The 24,640-nt window shown below is 34.9% G+C and overlaps 2 protein-coding genes and 2 non-coding genes across 5 annotated transcripts; 3 read left to right on the forward strand and 1 right to left on the reverse strand.

The window, feature by feature from the left end:
* Positions 1-11,608: 11,608 nt before the first annotated feature.
* Positions 11,609-15,444, reverse strand: LOC125577240 (mechanosensitive ion channel protein 4-like). Its single transcript, XM_048738439.1, has 5 exons — positions 13,452-15,444; positions 13,242-13,365; positions 12,604-12,897; positions 12,327-12,529; positions 11,609-12,078 (listed from the first exon to the last, which is right to left on the reverse strand). Exons 1-5 carry the CDS (start codon positions 15,128-15,130, stop codon positions 11,775-11,777), a joined length of 2,604 nt encoding a protein of 867 aa, XP_048594396.1. The 5' UTR covers positions 15,131-15,444; the 3' UTR covers positions 11,609-11,774.
* A 1,138-nt stretch (positions 15,445-16,582) lies between these two features.
* BNAC03G69640D lies at positions 16,583-19,199 on the forward strand. Of its 2 annotated transcripts, XM_048738440.1 has the most exons (4): positions 16,583-16,727; positions 16,819-17,786; positions 18,614-18,731; positions 18,822-19,199. In XM_048738440.1, the coding sequence occupies exons 2-4, from the start codon at positions 17,224-17,226 to the stop codon at positions 19,050-19,052; spliced, it is 912 nt and encodes a 303-aa protein (XP_048594397.1). In that variant the 5' UTR covers positions 16,583-16,727; positions 16,819-17,223; the 3' UTR covers positions 19,053-19,199. The 2 variants fall into 2 exon arrangements, with proteins under 2 accessions (XP_048594397.1, XP_013672961.2); XM_013817507.3 differs by having other exon boundaries at positions 16,602-17,786.
* Positions 16,637-16,739, forward strand: LOC125577517. Its single transcript, XR_007315926.1, has one exon. It is a non-coding gene; the product is annotated as a U6 spliceosomal RNA (small nuclear RNA).
* Positions 19,200-19,828: 629 nt separating the features above from the next.
* On the forward strand, positions 19,829-19,900 carry TRNAC-GCA. Its single transcript has one exon. It is a non-coding gene; the product is annotated as a tRNA-Cys (tRNA).
* Positions 19,901-24,640: the final 4,740 nt, after the last annotated feature.

Consider the following 24,640-nt stretch of genomic DNA (forward strand, 5'->3'; position numbering starts at 1 on the left):
AGACCACTTTTCACCATCCTCCACTTCGTAGGAGTGACAACTTCCACCAAAATCCCTCTTCGTGAGAAGGACTCTTTCTTTGGCTATGTAGTCAATGATCATTGTCGATTTCCTTACCGTTTGTTGCCTTATGTGATGGTTCGTTTGGGACCGGAAGGCACAACGATACTCAATTCGATGAGCATCGAGGTTATGGAGCATTCAACGTCACGATATACGGTGACTATTCCCGTTGAAGAACTTGAAGGACGATGTAATCTCTCTTGGAGCTTACTCGTATGTGGCACCTTTGAACTTTCTTTCGACTTGTTATCGGGCTTGTCAAAGCTTGTGTCTCTATCTTTCTATTGCCTTGTATTGAATGTATCCAGTAGGATCGCACATCTACTTTCAGATGTTGATTTTATCTTTCTAGTTGGCTAAGTTTTATGAATGAAATATGTTGTGTTTCAAAAAAAAAAAAAACAAACCAATATGACAATCACTATTTTCAAACACTTTTTTTTTACATAGTGAACAAGCTCATCTATGACCGACCCTCTTTCCAGTGACTCATTGTAATGTATTTCAACGGGGTCACCAACCTAAAAACAAGATCAATCTCTCTTAAGGTAACTCTACGAACACACGTGATTTATAAAATATCCACTCAAATGAATCATTTGATTTAATTACACAATTTGTTTGAATTAGAGTAATTGCGATTAGGAATTGAAAACACATATAAAATAGTGATTGTCCACAATTAAATTTCTTGAAATTTTAGGATTTTTCTGTAGCCCACAAACTTAAATGGTTCATCAACTATCCACAAAACTAATTATTTCGTGTTAATTACAAAACCAATGAAGACATAGAAGGCCACCCAAGACAGTGCTTAGAAGTGGGAGATGGTCTTGTATCCATTTTGTTTAACCTTTTAGTACCTCTCCTTTTGATTACAGATGTTTTCTTTACAACACTATTTATCGTGTGTTGCGGATTTGTCTACTATAGTTAGAAACCTCAAGAACTCAATCATGAATAAGAATAACTCTCTTATTATCTTAAGGAAAAATAACTTAAAAACCTTAAGCTCACAATCTCTCAATCTCTAAACCATAAGTTATATCACAAATTGACAGCTTCTTATATAGAGATCTAAATATCCTAAACTCATTAGGACTTATATACTATTTAGATAACTCCTAAATTATATATTTAACACTCTTATAAGCAAACTAGGCATTAGATAACTTGTCAACCTAGTTATTTATTAAGTGTATCTCCTCTTTAAACTTGATGTTAACTTGAGTGACATCTTGAACTCCCACCAAGTATGTCATCTCTTTGTATTTCAATCTCCTAAGTGCTTTTGTCAAGATGTCTATTCTCCGTTCACTCTCGGGTATACGTTGTACCTCGATCAAATCATACTCATCACTCTGGTATGAGGTGATATAAGGCATGTTTCATGGCTTCCATCCCTGCCATGTTGTCCGCTTCACATGACGATAACTCAACAGTCTTTTGTTTGCTCGAACACCACGTAATTGGACTTTTATCAACATAATAAATTTGTCCTGTCGCACTCTCGCCATCATCCGGGTCAACTCTATGGTTACTATCACTATCTCCACCAATTTGTATCCTAGAAGTTGCATGTATTGTAGGTTCTCGAGACTCTTTGGATCTTTCCACATAGAAAGATCCGGTCTGGTCGTATAAAGTAAGTATCTAAGACAGTCAACATTCCTCATGAATCTTGTGACATTGTTGTCTCCTTAAGATAATAAGATAGTTATACATGATTGCAATGATATAATGAAGACTTTCAGTTGTAACTCACAAGAACATGTTTTGGTTAGATCAGTCTGATCCAGGGTTGTGACCGGTGATGGTTTCGGTTATCTTGTTGGCTCCGTAGTCTTTGAATTTGTTATAAGCGTAGTTCATTGAAGTAAAAAGTATACGATCTTAAACTTCAAGATCGGATTCATTACTTTCTTATGGGTTGTTTCTTCAACAGTGAGAAATGTTTTTTGCTTATATCTCTGGAACATATTGCTCTGATACAACATATAGTTTAGAAACCTCAAGAACTCAATCATGAATAACTCTCTTATTATCTTAAGGAAAAAATAACTCAAAAACAAGTTATGTTACACATTGACATCTTCTGATATAGAAATCTAAATATCCTAACTTGACAACTCCTAAATAATATATTTAACACTTATAATTAAACTAGGAATTAGATAACTTGTCAACCAAGTTATTATCAAGTTTATCTCCAACATCTACAAGTTGGTTCTTGCGTCTTTCTAAACTGTTTATATTTTCAACAGCAAATGAAAAGCAATATTTGTCAACCATTCGTTAGCTTGTCACTACCTTCATTTAGCTTTAGCATGCAAACTGCTTAGCAACAGTAATGGTAGATAAATAGAGCCTCTCGCTCATACTCAGCATGAAGGATTAAAGGTAATAATAATATACTGGCTAATGCAAGTTGGAAGTTTGTGACTTTCAATTAGAGTGTCGTTTAATGAAAATCCTACAACGATATTTTGGAGTACGGTTTGTACCCACCTTTTGTTTGTTTAACTGTTATGTTCTGTTTATGTTACTGTCTCCAACTTTGTGTGTTTGACTCTTTCCTTTGGCTTCGTTTTTTCTGACGATGCAGGAGTATGTAGCTACAAGATGGTACAGAGCACCTGAGCTCAATGGATCATTCTTCACTAAGGTACGTGTTACTATGGACTTGCGTACTTTATGTACCAGGTGTAATTGGTGTCCGTTTTATACCAGTTGTATAACTAATAAATTATGTTTCTTTGTTACAGGTTCGAAATGATATAGCTAGAAAATACTCGACTGAAATGAAAAAAAAAAGTTGAAATAGACGTCAGATCATGAACCACCCTAAGATATATCAATTAAGAAACAACACACATGGCCCTTGAGGCAAAGTTGTTACAAGCACAATCACAGTTTGGTCCCGCTGGATCTTCAGCAATTGCCGTAGCAGCACACAGGAGTAGTTACGGCACAGCATCGTAGAGAGTAGACTCATCAAACAACATTTTTTAACCATAATCATCCTCCAGATCCAGACAACATGAGACCAGGGGGCTCCCGTCTTTTTGTGTAGAGTATTATTGGCCAGGCTCTGATTTTGAACGACTTTGCAATGATATAATGAAGAATTTTAGTTGTGACTCACAAGAACAGGTTTTGATTAGATCAGTCTGATTCAGGGTTGTGACCGGTGATGGTTTCGGTTATCTTGTTGGCTCCATAGTCTTTGAATTTGTTATAAGCGTAGTTCATTGAAGAGAAGAATACCGTGGTGATTATATACTTCTTGAACTTCAAGATCGGATTCATTACTCCTTGTGTTGTTCTTCAACAATGAGAAATAATCTTTGCTTATGGGAAACTTTGGCTAATATAGAGAATCATTAAGCCGAAAAATGTGGAGGTCAAGAAAAAGTCATTGGTCCTTGGATCTTTCTCCTCCGTAAATCAATCTTTTACACATTACATAATTAGTCATTTTATTCAATGGTTACAAAAAAAAATGCTTATGAATAAGCATGAAAGAGTGTATTTTCGTTTAATTAATTTTATCAACTAAAGAAGAAGGAAACCAGTAGTTACTATTCCGTTACGTGACGTTAAGCATCAGCGTTGAGTGATCGAATATGTTTAATATCAGGTTTCTTTGTTGAATTGATTAACTGATGTTTAATCTGAGGTTCTTTTGAATCTAGCATTCAATATTCAAACTGACATGTGATTCTCTCATCATTCAAAACAAATCAAGCTCCATCAAAGGAGAAACGTTTACAAGATAAAAAAAAAGGCAACCAATGCCCACAGTTTTGCCAAACAAGTGGCCATAAGAATAGACACATTGTATCAGAGGAAAGTACAGAAAATTGAAACATGACTTCGATTTCCTTCACTTCTTGATTACCTGCATCCACAACACATAGAAGTGTTGTACACTCTACAACAGAGGCAGAAGAAAACTCTGTAACACAGGCAGGGGAAGCAATAAGCCAGGAGGAAGAACCTTGCACCAAGTGGAAACTTTTGAAGATGAACAATTCCATGAAGGAGTCAGCATATGTCAATACATGTCAAAAGGAACATGAATCACTAGAGAAAATGATGTAGCAAGCGGAAATCCTTCAAGCCGCCACCAAGAGAGAAAATTAAGACACCTAACACATCAAAATTCATAGCAAAATTCCGAGGAACATCGATCCCTCGGAAAATTCCGAGGGAATGCAGTCCCTCGGAAAATTCCGAGGAACTTTCTTCCCTCGGAAAATTCCGAGGAACTTATGTTCCTCGGAATTTTCCGAGTAACTTCATTCCCTCGGAATTTCGAAATTTTTTTTTTTTTTTTAAATTTATTTTTTTTAAAAAAATTAAAATTTTTTAAATTTAAATTCAAAAATTTAAAATTAAAATTAAAATTGAATAAAACATAAAACATTAAAACATAGTAGATAATATTCAAAGTTAAATAAAACATTCCAAGTTTTTGGTAAAAAGAAAAAAAACTACGGGTCTTGAATGTTCGGGAACACCTCGTTCGGGTACATCCTCTTCATCATCTCCATCATCTGCTCGTTCAGCCTCTTCTGGGTCTCATAGCCCGCCTGTTGAGCTGCCATTTGGGTCTCCAACGCAGATATCCGATCATCTTTGTCCTTCAGCTGAGCCGTAAGAACTTCTGGATCAACATATGGCGGTGGTGCAGAAGAATAAGCAGCCGACCGGGAGCGACGACCCAAACCGACCAAACGTCTCTTCTTCTTTGGAACCGACTGAAATATAAATAACCAAATTTAGATAATATAAATTGATGATAAAATAAAAATCAAGAAATAAATAAATTGAACTTTAAAAAAAAAAACTTACCGATTCAACGATTTCGTTGATTCGAACCCGGGACAAGTTGGTCGAAGCCGTCGAATCGTCATCATCGGTTTGAAGCTGAGACACTTCGTCATACACCTGAGTTTGGACCAGGTCGACCACGTCCCTCACAAGACCATCATCAATCTGATCGGTCTTCTTGTTGGTATACGCCCTTTTCATTAGGGCGAGATCATCAACCGGCTCGCCCTCATTTTCTTCCGCCTTGAAAAAAAATAAATTAAACAAACATTAGAAATTTGAAAAAATGCACAAAAAATAAAATTCTGAAACTTAAATAATTGAAGAAAAAGCGGTTGAACTTACCATGCGATCCGCGAGAGTGGCAATAGATTGGGCACCCAAGTTATGCTTGTAGATGCCCTTCCCTTTACGGTCGCTCCTGCGGTTGTTGGAGTTGGTGGAAGAAGTTTCTTTCGTCTCTTCCTTATCCCAATGCTCACACAACTCCTTCCAGACCGTGTCGTTCATCGACTTTGGGACCTTTTAATTTAAAAAAAAAAAGTTTAATAATTTAAAAAATAGTGTAATAAATTAAAAATTGTTAATAAATTAAAAACTACCTTGTTTACTTCCCACTTCTTCTTCCACTCGTACATCTGCTTCCCATAGTTGTCCATAACTTTATGGACAAAATGGTTATAGATAGAGAGCGTATCATCGGAATTCCAGTTGAATTCTTGCTGAAATAGTTTAAAAATAGTTTTTAAGCACAAAAATATAAATAGTTTAATAATTACAAAAAAAAGTTTTAATTAATAAAAAATAGTTTAATAAATATAGAAAATAGTTTAATAATTACAAAAAAAGTTTAAATAAATAAAAAATAGTTTAATAATTAAAAAAAATAGTTTTAATAATATTTAAAATGTTAAATAAATATAGAAAATAGTTTAATAATCACAAAAATAGTTTTAATAAATAAACCACAGATGCTGCTTTTCGGGAGGGAAGTGAGTGAAAGTCGGATGTCCCTTGTCGAGGGCAGAGTACATCATACGGTTGATCCATGCGCTGATCCCGTTCCCGGATCGGTTGAACCTAATAAAAATAACAAATTATTAATAATCAATCAAATTTTAAGGAAAAAAATTTAAGTTTAATTACCATGTTTGACCATGTCCATGTGGATACTCAGTGAGATAGGGAAGATGGTCACGACCGGGCTGTCGAACCAACTGCGCAACACTCATCACTCCCGGAGGAACCGGAGGAGCAGGAGCGGGTGCAGCAGCGGGAGCGGGAGCAGCAGGAGCGGGTAATGGAGAGGGAGATGTATGGTAGGAGCTGTGGGGCGAAACGGAATCCTGAACATGGCTGGACGAACCCCGAGACTGGCTCCCCATACCACCCCGGCTACGACGCTGGCGAGGCCGGATCTGATCATCGTTAGACCTGTAAATTAAAAAAAAAACATATTTAAAAATTAGTTCTAATAATTTTAATTAAAAAAACAGTTTAAATAAAAAATAGTTAAAAAATAGTTTTTAATCACAAAAATATAAATAGTTTAATAATTAACAAAAAAAGTTTTAATAAATAAAAAATAGTTTAAAAATTAAAAAAATAGTTTAAATAAATCCCAAAAACAGTTAATAATCACAAAAAATAGTTTTAAAAATATTTAAAATGTTTAATAATTACAAAAAATAGTTTTCATAATATTAAAAATGTTTAATAAATATAGAAATTTATATTTTATATATAAAATACATAAAACGTTTTATAACCACAAAAAAATGATTTTAAATATTATATATATGATTTTTAATCTTAAAAAAAGTTTTATAGATTTTAAAAATGTTTAATAAATATATAAATGAATTTAAAATGCAAAAAATAGATTTTCTATACAAAAAACGTTTTCAATATATATATATAATTACAAATTCGATTTTTATAACCACAAAATTAATAAAAACTATAAAAAAAAATTCAAATCAAGTGAAATACATAATCAAACTCGATTTTACACAAATCTACCATTCACCCTAACAAAATCTATAAATCTCATTCCAAAATCATCAAATCTACTTAAAAACCATACAAATCTAACCTAAGAGAGTGGGATAGGGTTCATACATGATTATGGGGGAGGATTAGGGCAGATTCGCCGGAAATCGCGAGAGAGAAGGGTTGAGTCGCCGGAAATCGCGAGAGGGAGAGACTGTGCGGCGCGGAGAGGAAGAGAGAAATGGGGAAGAAGATCGGGCTCGCCCTAATATTATGAGGCGTCCGACGGAAACTATCCGTCGGAATTTCCTCGGAAATATTTTATATTTCCGTCGGAATTTCCTCGGAAATCTTTAATTCAATTTTCGCGAAATATTTGGCGGCTTGGTTTACCCGGTTAAATGAAAATATTCCGAGAAACCAGGTTTCATCGGAAAACCCTCGGTAATTACCGAGGAAATTCTGAGGAACCAGGGTTTGGGGTTTCAAAACATCGATTATTTTCGCCGTATTTCATTTCTTATACAATTATAATGCATACCATTGAGGATTCTTTGTATAGATGATCATAAACCATGAAATAACAAAATTTCAAAAATAATTGTAAGTATTCCCTTTACCGTTTGTTAAAGTGTATAAGTGTTTCTCTTATGTTGTGTGGTTTTCGTTCATGCAATCGTAAAAGTGTTTGTTATTGGGTAAAACACCAAAGTTTGACTTCATAATCTGGTTAAGACACTTAATGAAGGTTATATACGTGTTATTCAATCCGCAAAATGTTGTTTTCGGTTTAAAACCCCTAGTTCCTCGGAATTTCCTCGGAATTTTCCGAGGGAATTCCGAGGAAAACCCTATCTTCGTCGGAATTTCCTCGGAAAATTCTGAGGAAATTCCGAGGAAAAGGAATGTATAATCAAATCCCTAAATCGACAAGATCTATTCCGAGGAAATTCCGAGGAAAACCTATCTGCCCTCGGAATTTCCTCGGTATTTATATATTTTTTTTTTTTAAAAAAAAAGCTCGACGCTAGTTTGTTTCCGAGTCGTCATCACCAGATGAATCTGAATCTGGATCTTGGTGAAACTCTCCAATCACTGGTTCATCCTCTACAAGAACGGCGGCTTCCTCTCCGAAGACGGTTAAATCGACTACAAGGCCAACTCCACCTAAATCTTCTGCTGCACTTAAGTTGCCGGATGTGCTTGGTTGTAGTGGGTCTTCCAGCTCAGAACTTCCCTGAACTCGGCCTCTCGGGTTGAGTCTTGTAACAGTAACCCATGGATCATCTTTGTTCCTTACCCGGGGGTACTTGATATAACAAACCTGATCGGCCTGAGAAGCAAGAATGAAAGGATCATAATATTGCAGCTTCCGTCTCGAATTTACTGATGTAACACCAAATGCATCTGTTCTCACACCTCGATCTGGAGTGTTGTCGTGCCAATCACAATAGAAAACAGTACAGCGCAATCCAACCATGCCCAAATACTTGATTTCTAAAATCTCATGTATGTGTCCGTAGTATACATCATCTCCTGATGCAGAACAAACACCAGCATCATAAGTCGTACTCGAACGTCTCCTCTTCTGAGTTGTGAATGCATATCCTCGAGTACAAAATCTCGGATATGACTTCACAACAAAGTTTGGTCCAACGACCATCTCGCGTATCCAATCGTCAAATGTTTCACCTCTGGCCAAACCAGCACTCACATAAGTAAACATCCATCCACCAAATTCTCTCTGCTTCATTTCTTCTAGTTCGTCCTCTGTGTCGTTATCTTGACAATATGGACATGATAGCCTTCCATGCGTTGTCCATCCAGATAACATACCATATGCTGGAAAATCACTTATTGTCCACATTAGTACTGCCCGCATTTGAAAGTTTTCTTTATACGAAACATTGTATGTTTCAGCACCTTGAGCCCATAGTTGTTGCAACTCATATATTAGTGGCTGAAGAAACACATCAAGTGATCTCTTAGGATGCTCTGGTCCGGGAACGAGAATCGAGAGAAACAAAAACACTCGTCGCAAGCACAAGTTTGGGGGTAGGTTGTATGGTGTAAGAATGACTGGCCATAGAGAATACTGTCTTCCACTCTTGCCAAACGGGCTGAAACCATCAGTACATAATCCAAGGTAGACATTTCTTCTCTCATACGCAAAGTCGGGATACTTTGATTGGAAATGCTTCCACGCTTTTGCATCTGAAGGATGTCTGATCTCACCATCTGTTGAGTGCTCCGCATGCCATCTCATTGGTTGCGCTGTGCGTTCAGACAGATACAGCCTCTGCAACCTTTCCGTCAAAGGCAAATACCACATCCTTTTATATGGTACTGGAACTCTTCCACTCGTATCTTTATAACGAGGCTTCCCACAAAATTTGCATGAAACCCGCTGTTCATCCGCCCTCCAATAAATCATGCAGTTGTCTCTGCATACATCTATTATCTGATACGATAAACCAAGACCAGCTACGAGTTTCTGAACCTCGTAGTATGAGCCAGGAGCTACATTATCTTCGGGTAGAATACCTTTTACATAATCAGCAATCGCATCCACACAGTCTTCAGCCAAATTATAATCCGTCTTAATGCCCATCAATCTTGTAGCAGATGATAAAGCTGAATGACCATCTCTGCAACCTTCGTACAATGGTTGCTTTCCAGCATCCAACATATCATAAAATCTCCTAGCTTCGGCATTGGGTAAATCTTCCCCTCTAAAATGATCATTTACCATCTGCTCAGTACCTACACCGTAATCTATATCCGTTCTAATTGGATCTTCTAATCTAACCGCTGGCTGAGGTTTGCTAGTACTACCATGTTCATAATCAGTTTCCCCATGATGATACCAAATTTTGTAACTTCGTGTAAACCCACTCAAATATAGATGAGTCCAAACATCCCACTGTTTAATAACTTTTTTATTTTTACAATTAGAGCAAGGACATCTTAACATACCTGTTTTTGCTTCCGGTTGTCGGTGAACTAACCCCATGAATTCGGTTATACCTTGTTGGTATTCTTCCGTAAGCAATCTCGTGTTCGGATCCAAATGAGGTCGATCGATCCAAGAACGAAAATAATTTGAAGAAGACATGTTTTTTTATGAATCAAATTCATGTGTAAAGAGAGTGAGAGGGAGGATGAAGATATGGAGTGAATGAAGAGGAAGAGGGGTGCTTGTATTTATAGTTGAAATCCTGCCGACAGACCGAGGAAATTCCGACGGAATTCCGATGCAAACGGCTAGTTCGTCGGAATTTCCTCGGAATTTTTAAAATCCCCCAACGGCTCTCCAACGGCTCTATAACGTCTATAATATTTCCTCGGAATTCATCGGTTTTTTCCCAGGAATACAATTTTCCTCGGTATTCCATAAGAATATTCCGACAGAATGAATTTTCCTCGGAATTCCGTCGGTATATTCCGAGGAAATTCCGAGGAAACCAAATTTTGTGTTTCCTCGGAATTTCCTCGGAAATTCCTCGGTATATTCCGAGGAATTCATTTTCCGTCGGAACGTCCGTCAGAATACCGTTGTTTTCTTGTAGTGAGACAAGGCTAAAGAACGCGGACAGAGTACAAGACACAAGTACAAGTGTGAAATGGATACATAATAAATGGCCACAAGTGGTGGAAATGGCACGGCCTTCCAATTCCCTCCAGCAGGCGTTGCACCTCATTTTTAACCTCTAATATTTCAACCTGCTACGCACCTGAAAATTAAATTCATGTCAAACTAGATGAAGAATCATGTTCTAACAGAAACTTCTATTCTCCATAAACCTCTTGTTTTAGAGTTCTGTTTTTCAATATATCTAAACCATGAGTCAGAAGCCAAAGTCAAGCGTTTTAGAAAACAATGGATTAAGAACTAAACACGTTGACATCACCAATCAAAGAGCACAGATATTGATTTGCAAACATTCATTCTAACTGCAGAAAAGCTGTTTAAATACAAACACGAACTTGTACCTTTTGTCAAACTCTAATATAAAGTATATTAAGCTGCTACGCACCTGCAAATTAAACTCATCTCAAACTAGAGGAAGAATCATGCTCTAATAAAAACTTCCATTATCTTGATATAGAGCTCAATATATGCACACCAACAGTCAGAATCCAAAGTCAAGCGTTTTAGAAAACTAATGGATTAAGAAGTAAACACGTTGACATCACCAATCAAAGAGTACTAACAACACAGATTTTGATTAACCAACATTCATTCTAACTACCGGCAAATTGTTAAAATGCATATACGAATTTGTACAACAGGTTACTGGAAATAAGCAACCAAATCTGTTAAAAGTAATCGGAAAGGTACAAAACTTACGATCACATGTGATAATCGCTACCGATCAAGACGATATAAAGTTATTTTCAGGAAAGGACTCCAGAGATCAGCAAAAAGCATCGCGAATTACAGATTACGGCGCCAGAAACGAAGATTTGAAAATTTTCTAAACGAGGGCCTGGCCGTTATGTAGATGCTGTAAACGACGTCGCTAGATTTACTACGAAACGACGTTGCCGCGGTTAGGGATATTACGAAACGACGTCGCGCAAAATATCAAGGTTATGTTTACTACGAAACGACGTCGCTAGGCTTACTACGAAACGACGTTGCCGCGGTTAGGGATATTACCAAACGACGTCGCGCAAAATATCAAGTTATGTATATGATGTGACTAGTAATACATTTATTCAAACGATGTAAGCTTTTATTTCAAGACGACTATAACCCACTCAAACACAAGAATCCTCGAGGTGTCAAAACAATAAAGAGTGAGTAAAACGAAATAAGAAGAAAAATCTCTCTTTCACTCACTCTCTCTACAAATACAAACTCAAAATTTTCCATATCTTTAAGCATTGCGTTGTTGAGTCCAGCTCAGAGGAATCCGATCAGAAGTGATGGGAGTAGCAGCAGGGGGGATGCTTTTGACGTTGATGTTAAGCGGATATAACCGATACTCGATATCCAACTCTCTGCAAGATCGACCAATCTCTTCAAGTAATTGACCTCTCCTCACAAACCTCTCTCCCATGTCTTGATGATTCATCTTATGTGTTGGCCACATGGCAATTTTCACACTGTTCAGTCCACACATATCTCTAAACACCATCATCGGCGATGGATGCCAATGGTCCTTCTTGTTATCTACGTAGCTGCATAACACAAAAACCATATACCAAAATTTATATTAGGGAATGTTCTGAAAAAACGGTTTAGGCAGTGCCTATATGCGTCCCCATAAACATCAAATATTATAAACAACAAAATTTAGGAAAAGTGCCTAGTCGTCCACCTAGGGTTAGTCCACTAAAAACCTGCCTAGTTACCGTTTAGCAATTTCTTGAACATTGGTATTATGTATTTTTCAAAATCTTAAGAGGTTTGGGGTTTAGAATCTAACCTGAGTATCCTTTGTTTCAAGGCTGTTATCTTTTCATGTGGAGTTGCTATATGGACAAAGAACTCAATGGCATCTTGCATATCAGGACTGCGGTAATAGTTTGCAATAGGTTTAGTGCCAAGAAGACTGTTCGGATATACAATCTTCTGATTATCATATCGAAGAAAGACAGTAGTCAAAATGTTCATCTCTTCCACAATCATCTACCCATACAAAAATCAGAGTATTAGCTCTTTACGTAAGTATTGTGTTATGAAAATGCAGGAAGAGAACAAACCTGGACACCGTCTATTTCACACCTGTCACCAACATCAAATGGATGCATGACAAAGACGAAGATGACAGCTTCAAAGATGGTTTTGCATGAGTTTCCAAACACAAAGACTACAAGAAGAAGCTGAGAGCTTATGACAAGCAAGAACTTGGTTGTAGCGATTCCGAGAATGAGTAGCCAAATGATAACGATCACAATGCTGACCAACACATTGATGATTCGGTGTAGCCTGTTCACGGCTGTTTTTGTATCGTTTAGAGTTAATGCTAGTGCTCTTCTTTCTCTAAAGGCATTAACCTATAGAAATATCATGAGAATTCAGCATAGTTGTGTTACAATACAAAAGAGATACTTCATCCATTTCACAAAAATTCATTTTTGACAGAAAGAAAAAAACTGAAAAATACATATTTTTTTTGTATTTTCAATATATTTTTATTGACTATAATGATCAATTGTAAATTTCAAAAAGATTAATTGCATTTATTAATTTGAAATTATGAAAAATAAATAATTACAAAATTATATATTTATTATTAAATTTAATATGATTTATTAATATGTGTAGAAATTTTAAATCATGCATCATTTTAAAACACAGGCTTTGAAACATGGAGTATTAATTTAAGACAAACTCTTACCACCCAGTTCTTCAGACAAGATTTGCTGATTTTGTGACTTTCAGAAGCTCCTTCAAAGAGATCCATGGCTCTTTCAGATTCATCTTCAGTGAGAAAACGCATAAAGTCTTCGATATATATGTACCTAAAACCCGAAAAATCCTCTGTTTTAGACCTTGAACTCAATAAACATCAAACCAAAGTTGTGTGGTCATAATACTATATATATACCTGGAACCAGGCTCAGCAACATTCTGAAAGATCTTCCTTGCTGCAAGTTTAGCTTCAAACTCACTTCTTATCTGCGTAGCTTTGTCATCTTCATGAGTGCTCGTGTCTATTTGTTCATCCAAAGTAGAAAGTGCTCCTTTTCTTATTACATTCATCAGCCTCTTCATCTTCCAAGCCGATACGTTTTTAGTATTCATCCTCTGCAAATGATCGATCCTTATCCCATCGTCCTCTCCTTCTTTCTTGGAACCACTCCGCGAAAGCGCCGGGCTTTTCCCGACCCTTGTCGGGCTCCTCTGCAGCCTCCCACTTCCAATGGTCACTTGTGGTGAAGCAGAAGAAACCGTCTTAGGACCAGGAGGAGATTGCTTAGAACCAGCCACACCGTTGGCTACTTTCTCCTCTTCTATATGAATCACAACACGAGGAGGTCCAGAGAGGGTCTCAATCACGTATTGAGTAAACAAAGACTCCTGAATCCGATCGAAGTAAGTACTCATATGGAAAGACGAAGCTAAGACTTTAACTAGTAACGTCTTTATAAGCCAGATGATAACAGCAACTAGTAAGCAGACTAACACTTTAGTCACGTACTTAAGCACCGTGGTATTCGTCTCTCTTTCGACTTTCTTGTCGAACAAGAAATGCCACGCGATCAAAACAAGCCCTAGCCAGAGACAGTTCTGTACCGGCTTTCGAATCCCGTAGACGAAGTACAAAACCCTCTTCCTCAGCATGAAGTTGCTTTCGACGAAGAAGACGAATATCTTCACTATCCAGCTAGACACAAGCCTCCCGCATATCAAGACGAGAACCATCACTTCCCATTTCCACAAAGCTAGGTTCCATAGTTTCTTGCCGCGCAAGAAAGGTATCACAAGGCTACAAATCAAACCGGCTATGATCAGAATCAGAAAAATCCACTCCATGACGATCCCGAGATTAAGCTTATCCTTCTTGTAACCTTCTGGAAAGTCCTCCTCCGAGAACGGATCCTCCTCTTCTTCCAAATCTTGAACCGGAGTTCCCGGTTTAGTGTTTTTCCCGGTTTTCAAATGCCCGGACTTTGGAGTCCGACCCGAAACCATCTCAGGGTACGACGGGGTCGGAGGATCCATAAGCCTAGATCTTGTCTTCATCTTCATCAGAGTCTTTGTCCTCAACGACCTGTTCGAGCTGCACTTCACAACCTCTGACTCATCCACTCTGTTTTCGTCTTCTTCGCTGCTGTCACTCTCCTTAACGGACGGAGATAACGTCACTCTGTTATGTCTCCGTCTAACGGCGTCAACCGTTTCGTTACGGTAACCCCCGGGTGAAGCGGAACCGGTAACAGGCGAGGGAGAGACCGTGTTGCTTTGAAGCTCGGGCATGTTTGGTTCCATGTCGAGTGAGATTTCGTCGCCGGCTGCTTTTTGTTTGTCGAGAAACTGGTTTATGAGCTTCGACGGCGGATCTGTCTCCGCCGTTTTCTCGTTTCTCCGGTGCATGAAGTCAAAGCTTCCGTCGTCTCCACGGCCGTGGGGTTTACCGTTCTTGTCTTTCTGATCACCGTGCCAGAAGTTGTAACTTGATTCTCTCCAGAACTTGCCTCCCTCGCCATTGTTGCTTGACTCATTGTCTTCGCCGTCGATCTTGACGACGACATCACGCCGGTTATCATTTGAATCAGCAGCCATGGTTGGACAGACAAAAACTTTTGGTTGGGTTTGGACTTTCTAGTAAAGAAGAAAAGTTTGGGGTCTTTTATGAGATGAAGAAAAGTTTTTTTTTTTTTTTGAGAAAGATGAAGAAGAAGAGTTGATTCTTGATATCAACATGTAAAAGGGTCGTTGTTGTTTAAATCCCTTTGGTTAGGTTTTCTGATAATCTTGGACCATGTGAAATGCTATGATCTTGCTGTGGCTAAAAGACAAGATAAGAAATTTATATTAGTATTTTTTTTGTAATTTTGTAACGAACATGGAGTAATTAATGGACCAGGTGATAGTTATTATCATTTCGTTTTTCTTTTTCCGCTTCTGAATCATTTTAAAACATCTCACTAATACCAACTCTTTTTCTTATTCAGTACATTGACTCGTGTCTTGCTCTGGCTAACCAAAGTGTAAGAAAATACACTATTAAAAGTCAAAAGTTACACACACTGCTCAATAAAAGTGGAGGCCATGTTCGACTGGTCAGGAACGAAGCAGTTGAAAATGTAATAAAAATTGTTGTACCAGTAATAATAAATCTCTCTGTTTTTTGTGACGTGGTGAGATCTAACGGGACAGATGTGATACAGGACGAGGAGTCAGACACGTGGTTGGCTAATGTTTGGTCTGCTTAATAGTTTATGTATTTTTGTGAGGCGTATACGAGTAGAGGAAGGGGACCTAACGCGAAACAAAATAGAAAACGACAGGACAATGACACGTTGTTGATGAAAACGGCACGACGATTAGGTTACAAACTATAAAGTTGAGCTAGCTAACGTGAACTGAACCGACATGGTTCAACTAGATTGGTCAGAGAAGAATTTGTTTTTATCATCTTATAATGGTCTGATATATTAAAAAAATATAACATAATTACTACTGGCCAGAAAAAGGAATATCAAGTTAGTATTATCATCAATATTATTTCATCTTACGATTCAGAGGTTCTGAAATATAATTGTCTAATATATTAAAGAATATTGCATGATTATAACTGGCCAGAAAAAGAATATCAAACAGCTAGTAGTATACCGGTATTATTATCAAATATGATTTCGATCTTTTGAATTATAAATGCATGATCAGAAGAAAACAGTTTGATACATGTGAATTGTGAAGAAAACAAAAAAAGAAAGCTGTTTGATGCATGTGATATGACCGCAGGATACACGGTTGCATGCTACAAACTTCATTTAAGTGGTAAAAAGTTTTGATTGCTAAATCCTTTGCCAAAAAAGAAAAAGAAGTTTTGTTGCTCTAAAATTGAAATTGTTATAAATCAATTGAACCGGATACCTGATTGGTCTTGTAATATCTAACCGGGCTTATATAAGAAATATGAGAAGCATGTTTTAGTTATGTAATGGGCCTTATTAGTTTATCGTACAGGCCCAATATTTAGTCATCTTCCTGGTTTGTCTCCCACATCGTTTATCAGAGAAGCAGAAGCTAAGTTTATATATCGACGGAGTGACGAAGGAGATTGTCCCTTCGGGGACATCCGATAAAATTGGAACGATACAGAGAAGATTAGCATGGCCCCTGCGCAAGGATGACACGCACAAATCGAGAAATGGTCCAAATTTTTTTTTTCTCTTTTTTTTTTTCAAATCGATCCCTTCTTCTTCTTCATCTGTTCAACCATTTTTCGTTTTGTCAACTCGCAGTTTAAGTTCTGGATAAGTATCCGTTCGTAATAGCTCCGCGATTGAGCCCTAATTTCTGCACTTTTTAAATTCTGACGGCGAAATTGACGGTGTTTACTATTGCAACACCGATGATCGGAAACCTAATTCCCAAATCTTGGTTCAACTCGCCAACTAAATCGAATTTAACTAAACCAATTTTCCGGTTCAAATCAAAGTAAACCGGAATCTCCCAGTTTGGTTATTCTGGTTTAGGAGAACCGCTTCCTCTCCTTCTAAGACCCTCTCTAAACCCTTGGGCGTCTCCATCTAAGATTAGAGGAAGGTCCAGGTGCTTCAATGGCTTTCTTTCTTATAGATCAGATCTCACAATACTAATCAGTGGTTCTCCCAAATTTAATCTCTCTTGTTGGTTTCTCTGAACCCATGGCGATTCTGCTCAAATCATTTCTCCAAAACCAATCCTTTCTCAAGCCTTCGACCATTTGCAGAACCATCGCTTCTTCATCGGAACCTTACAAGAAGCCACTCTCTGTTGTATTCGAAGAGGCCGTAGGATTAAGACCCAAACCCGAAACGAGCCAAACCCAAGAAGAAGAAGAGGGCAACGAGTTGAAGAGAAGGCTTTTTGAATTAGAGAAGAAACTCATAGAACTGAAGAACACAGAACCAGTGATAAAGAAGAAGCTGAAGAAGGTTGTCGGGACAGTGCCAGAGCTGCAAACAGAGAAAAGTCGTAACCTTTACACGTTGTTTAAAGCCAACGAAGAGAAACAAGAGGAGGGACACGATGTGGTTAGAGTTTACAAGGAGCTTCCTTTGGAGATGGTGTCCTTTGTGAAGCTTCTGCATAAAAAAGGGTATTTGAACAAGGCTAATTTCATCAGTGGAGAGAAGCTGGAGTTGGGGAGTCTCGATGAAGAGTATGCTAGAACTTTTGTTAAGTTTGCTGCTGAGAGATTCGGAAAAGACTACCAGGAGATTGCAAAGTAAGAATCTTTGACTTGTACATTTGATCATATCTTGTGTGTTTGCTCGTTAGGTTTTTGCTTATTTTGATGGGTTCAATCTATGATGGATGACTTTGGCATGTTCACGTCAGAACTTGTCAGTGGACATATTCATTTCTATAAAGCGCCGCACTTCTTAGAGTTTGCATTCTATTATATGTCAACATTTTATGAGAAATGAAATTGGTAAAGGTGTTAGTTCTATTGGAATGATGAATCTCTTGTTGTGGTGATTGGATCATAGACTAGTTGTGTAATATAGATAGAGAAACTCTGATGTAAGAAGTGGCTCAGGCTTTCGTATCTTGATCATATGTTATGTGTTTGTTATTTTTGATTGTTAAAAATTTGGATAAAATGTGATGCTCGTTAGGTTTCTTTTAGAGAAAATGTTTGTTGAAATGTTTATCTTGATGGGTCCAATCTATGATGGATAACTTTGGCATGTTCAGGTCTAATCTTGTCAGTGAACATGTTCATTTATATAAAGCGCCACGCTTCCGAGAGTTTCATTATATGAAAGCCGGGGTTGGTAAAGGTGTTAGTTCTATCGGAATGATGAATCATCTGTGATGAATTTAGTTCTTGTGGTTAGATCATAGACTAGTTGTAGTATATATAGAGAAGCTCTGATGTAAGAAGTGGCTAAGACTTTCGTAAATGCTTCAAATGGAATTATTTGTCCACTCTGAGTTTAAGGAACTCTCTTGTATGGTCTTGATTGCGTTAACGTGCAGCATTTTATCTACACTTAGATGTTGTTTCAGCAGCTAGGAACTTTTCATAACCTCTGATTCAACTTATAGGTGGTTGTCAGGTAGTGACCTGAAGAACATTGTGGTATTCGGCTGCCCAAGCTTGGAGAAAAGGGCGATTTTCGCTGCTAAAACCCTTCGCAAGTTTTTCGACATCCATGAGAACAATGTAACTTTTTGCTTTACACTCTACACTGTCTTAATTTCATTTTTCTTTTCTCTTCAGCCGTATCTAACAAGTCTTTCTTTGGCATAATAGGTGTGTGAGAAATGTGTTTTAAAAGAGAAGTGCAAGTTTCCAAACCAGAGTGTGTGGGACGGCAAGTCACAGAACTTACATTTGTCTGTTGTGATGAAAGTCATCACACTATATCCATTGGACTTGACTCATCCAAAGCTTCAAGTTCCTCAAGAGGTACAAGACTCAGTCTCAAGGTTGCTGACTGAGATTCAGAACCTTAGCCAAACTATCTGTACTCCTCTCTCATGAGTTAAACCTTATAAGGAAGATTGCTTCCAGTAGACATCTTCAACTGAGCGTTCTCACCTACTTCTAATGTTAGTTGCAACAACTGCAACTCTTATGTTACTGATCGGAATGCTTAGTTTTAATCTTTACCTGCAATGTTGTTCCGTATTTGATCTGTTTCAAACTATCTTTGTCGTTTGAGAACACAAAAAAATACAGCAGAAACCTCTCATTACATATCCAGGAGCCATTTAACCTCTGAATCAATCATAAGAAGATGGTGGAAATGGGGAAGCTTGAAGAAGCTTACAAGCATGAGTATAACCATAACCGAGCAAACTACGTCATCAGAGCATTAAGACATACATATAGCAATTGTATATATAACAGATCAAGATAAAACCCAAAAAACTTAGAATTTCAGTAACTATTTGAGATCTTAGGTACAAGCCAGAGAGAGAAAAGTGTGAACCTTTTTCTAAGTGTTGAATAGACAAAAGCAGAGGATCCCAATGTAACTAGATTTACATTTCTTTTGCTTCTCCCTTTTGTTTTGCTTAGCACCTGGGGGGAGTAAGAGTAGGTACAAGTTTGGAGTATGTAACCAATCACAGAGGCTAGCGAAAAAGAGTTGAACTTATGATCTCTCTCATCATAGTAGATAGTGAGATCATTCTATAATCTTTCTTTCACTCCTTTCCAACATGTAATACTAATATCATCCCATGGCTTCTAACCACTCCTTCAATCAATGGCTATCCTATAAATCGTACCCACTCATCACTAAATAACAAAAAGGGTCCTTAGCTCAGTGGTAGAGCAATTGACTGCAGATCAATAGGTCACCGGTTCGAACCCGGTAGGGCCCTCAAAATCATTTTTTTCTTAACTCTGTTTTTTCTTTTTTTAATTCTCCTCCCTTTTTTAATCACTAGGGCTTTTAGTAATTAAACCCTTCAACTAAAGATTAATCGTAAAATAAACCTTCAACTAAAAATCCTATGAAATAACTTTCAACTTTAATTCCGTTAACATATGTTACTCTCCGTTTTAAAAACCGTGACGGAAGGTGACATACATTAACGGTTTATAAGTTGAGGGTTTATAATGTTGAAAACATAATTGATGGGTTTTTTTACGATTTAAAAATAGTTGAGGGTTTTTATTACTAAAAGTCATTAAATGGTTTAAAAATTTATTATCATTTATACATTGTTTTATATTGATATAAGCCTTTAAAACTAATTTGTAAATTTTAATACATTAATTTATTATAAAATTAATTTATACATCCTAAATTAATAATTTTTAGTAATACTTACAACTTAATATAACTTCAAAATATTAAATAATTTGATATTTGGCAATAGTGATATAAGAAAATTTGTGTGTTTATGTCGTCATTGTCAAATATCAAATAATTTAAAGTTTCTAAGTTATATTAAGTTTTAAGTAGTGTCGAGGATAATTCATCTATGAAATCAATCTTTCTATTTAGAGTAGGACGCATTTTTTTCTATTTTCATGATTTTCGTCCTCTGACTCATACTTCCTCCTATCCTCCCCCCCTATGAAATAAACTTTCAACTTTAATTCCGTTAACATATGTTACTCTCCGTTTTAAAAACCGTGACGGAAGGTGACATACATTAACGGTTTATAAGTTGAGGGTTTATAATGTTGAAAACTTAATTGATGGGTTTTTTTACGATTTAAAAATAGTTGAGGGTTTTTATCACTAAAAGTCATTAAATGGTTTAAAAATTTGAGAATTTGTACTCCCTACACACAACATATTCCCTATTTGCACTCCATACCCTATTTCCCCCCATTTTTTTTCCCCCCATCATCACCTTTTTCCCTCAACTCTATGGTATCTCACTTCTTTTTGTATATTGAGCTAATTTACTCAAAAAATTTATTATCATTTATACATTGTTTTATATTAATATAAGCCTTTAAAACTAATTTGTAAATTTTAATACATTAATTTATTATAAAAGTAATTTATACATCCTAAATTAATAATTTTTAGTAATACTTACAACTTAATATAACTTCAAAATATTAAATAATTTGATATTTGGCAATAGTGATATAAGAAAATTTGTGTGTTTATGTCGTCATTGTCAAATATCAAATAATTTAAAGTTTCTAAGTTATATTAAGTTTTAAGTAGTGTCGAGGATAATTCATCTATGAAATCAATTTTTCTATTTAGAGTAGGACGCATTTTTTTCTATTTTCATGATTTTCGTCTAAAACTAATTTGTAAATTTTAATACATTAATTTATTATAAAATTAATTTATACATCCTAAATTAATAATTTTTAGTAATACTTACAACTTAATATAACTTCAAAATATTAAATAATTTGATATTTGGCAATAGTGATATAAGAAAATTTGTGTGTTTATGTCGTCATTGTCAAATATCAAATAATTTAAAGTTTCTAAGTTATATTAAGTTTTAAGTAGTGTCGAGGATAATTCATCTATGAAATCAATTTTTCTATTTAGAGTAGGACGCATTTTTTTCTATTTTCATGATTTTCGTCTAAAACTAATTTGTAAATTTTAATACATTAATTTATTATAAAATTAATTTATACATCCTAAATTAATAATTTTTAGTAATACTTACAACTTAATATAACTTCAAAATATTAAATAATTTGATATTTGGCAATAGTGATATAAGAAAATTTGTGTGTTTATGTCGTCATTGTCAAATATCAAATAATTTAAAGTTTCTAAGTTATATTAAGTTTTAAGTAGTGTCGAGGATAATTCATCTATGAAATCAATTTTTCTATTTAGAGTAGGACACATTTTTTTCTATTTTCATGATTTTCGTCTTCCGACTCATACTTCCTCCTATCCCCTCCCCCCCCCCCCCATACATTGTTTTATATTAATATAAGCCTTTAAAACTAATTTATAAATTTTAATACATTAATTTATTATAAAATTAATTTATACATCCTAAATTAATAATTTTTAGTAATACTTACAACTTAATATAACTTCAAAATATTAAATAATTTGATATTTGGCAATAGTGATATAAGAAAATTTGTGTGTTTATGTCGTCATTGTCAAATATCAAATAATTTAAAGTTTCTAAGTTATATTAAGTTTTAAGTAGTGTCGAGGATAATTCATCTATGAAATCAATTTTTCTATTTAGAGTAGGACGCATTTTTTTCTATTTTCATGATTTTCGTCCTCCGACTCATACTTCCTCCTATCCCCCTCCCTATGAAATAAACTTTCAACTTTAATTCCGTTAACATATGTTACTCTCCGTTTTAAAAACCGTGACGGAAGGTGACATACATTAACGGTTTATAAGTTGAGGGTTTATAATGTTGAAAACTTAATTGATGGGTTTTTTTACGATTTAAAAATAGTTGAGGGTTTTTATCACTAAAAGTCATTAAATGGTCTAAAAATTTATTATCATTTATACATTGTTTTATATTGATATAAGCCTTTAAAACTAATTTGTAAATTTTAATACATTAATTTATTATAAAATTAATTTATACATCCTAAATTAATAATTTTTAGTAATACTTACAACTTAATATAACTTCAAAATATTAAATAATTTGATATTTGGCAATAGTGATATAAGAAAATTTGTGTGTTTATGTCGTCATTGTCAAATATCAAATAATTTAAAGTTTCTAAGTTATATTAAGTTTTAAGTAGTGTCAAGGATAATTCATCTATGAAATCAATCTTTCTATTTAGAGTAGGACGCATTTTTTTCTATTTTCATGATTTTCGTCCTCCGACTCATACTTCCTCCTACCCCCCCCCCCCCCCCCCCCCCCCAAAAAATAATGCATGATTATTTTTATTTGCATTTATTTCTAAACAAATACGTTATATTTTTGTTTTCTTGATCAATAAAATAAGGGCTATTATCATAAATAGACTATTTTCAAGTTTTGGTCACAAAAATAGACCACAAAGAGAAAAATGACCAAAATATTTCATTTAATAGGTAAAAGGACACTAATACCTTAGATATATAAAAAACAAAAAATAATAAAAATAAATAAAAAATAAATTTTTATATAGTTTTAGATTATATGTCTTCAAATTCAAACTTTTTTTTGAATTTTTTTTATTTGTTTTTCAAATTTTCTTTTCGTAATTTGAAAATACTTTTTGAAACTATTTTTAAAATTTTTATTTTCAAATTTTTAATATTTATTTTCTATTTTATAAAATTTTAAACCTCAAACCCAAATCCCCACTCCTTAGCTCTAAAACTTAAGGTTTGGATTAGTTAACCCTACGGGTATAAGTGTATATTTACCTCTTTAATAAAATATTTTGGTCATTTTGATTCGTAGAGTCTATATTTGTGATAGAAACTTTTTTAGTGATATCCTAGGGTGTTCCCCATAAAATAATATATTTGATATATTATTCTTGATTTATTGTATTACTTTATGTTTTAGTAGAATCACGAAGAATGTTAGATTATTTTATCCTAACAAGTAGCAGAAATTGTAAAAACTTATAAAATCATTGTGAAACCGTATAAATCATATGTAAAAGTATTAAAATATTTCTGAAGCTTTATAAATCAGTTATAAAGTAATTTTTTAAAATTTATAATTAGTTTTAAAGGTTTATATCAATATAAAACAATGTATAAATGATAATAAAGTTTTTAAACCATTTAGTGACTTTTAGTGATAAAATCTCTAAACTATTTTTGAATTGTAAAAAAACCTCTCAACTAAGTTTTTAACATTAAAAATCCTTTGAGAGATCTTTATCAATCAAGTATCAACTCTATTAAATGTTCTTGCAATCTTTAAATTTTTGTCACATTATAAACACCGGTTCTCTTTGGTGTATTATATTAGTCTTATTCCAATTTAGATTTATACATATTTTTCGGCTCATAATTGTATTGATTCAACCTTAAGAAATAAATATTAGAAAGACCAATTTTTAACGGTTGTATGAATATCACCATATAACAAAGAGACCAAACTTTCTACATTGTGTAGCAGTCTTCTCCATGATGCAGTCCATGAATTCAGCGATACATTTTAATTCCAAATATATCAAAATATAAATAATGAAAAGTTCATCCTTGGATGACATCAAACTTCTTCCTTTAGTTTCTAAATCTTCTTCCTCATCTCGAACGGGGGTTCTTAGGCGGACGTTAGTTCCATAACAAATCCAATAAAATTTGGATCGAGTATGAAGAAGGTATCACATTTTCACGACATTTTAATCTTAATCCTACGTAAGTAATTCATATTTAAAATAAATTAATCTAATGGAATAATTTGTAAACTACCCTATTTAAGATTGTAAATTTGAAAAATACACTGTTATAATAATATTTTGCAAACTACACTTATTTATGTGCTATAAGATTCTTTTGCCCTTATTTAATTTTAAATTCAAAAAGTTTAAATAATAAAACTTGAAATTATTTGTATTATAAATATTATTAGATAATTATATTAAATTATAATATTTAAAATTATATATGGATAACAATTGAATATTTATAATGGTATCTCTGAAACATATCTGATATAGAGATTGTTCGTAAAACCCTTCT

The sequence above is a fragment of the Brassica napus genome, chromosome A8, assembly GCF_020379485.1.
Source record: "Brassica napus cultivar Da-Ae chromosome A8, Da-Ae, whole genome shotgun sequence".
Lineage (NCBI taxonomy): Eukaryota > Viridiplantae > Streptophyta > Magnoliopsida > Brassicales > Brassicaceae > Brassica > Brassica napus.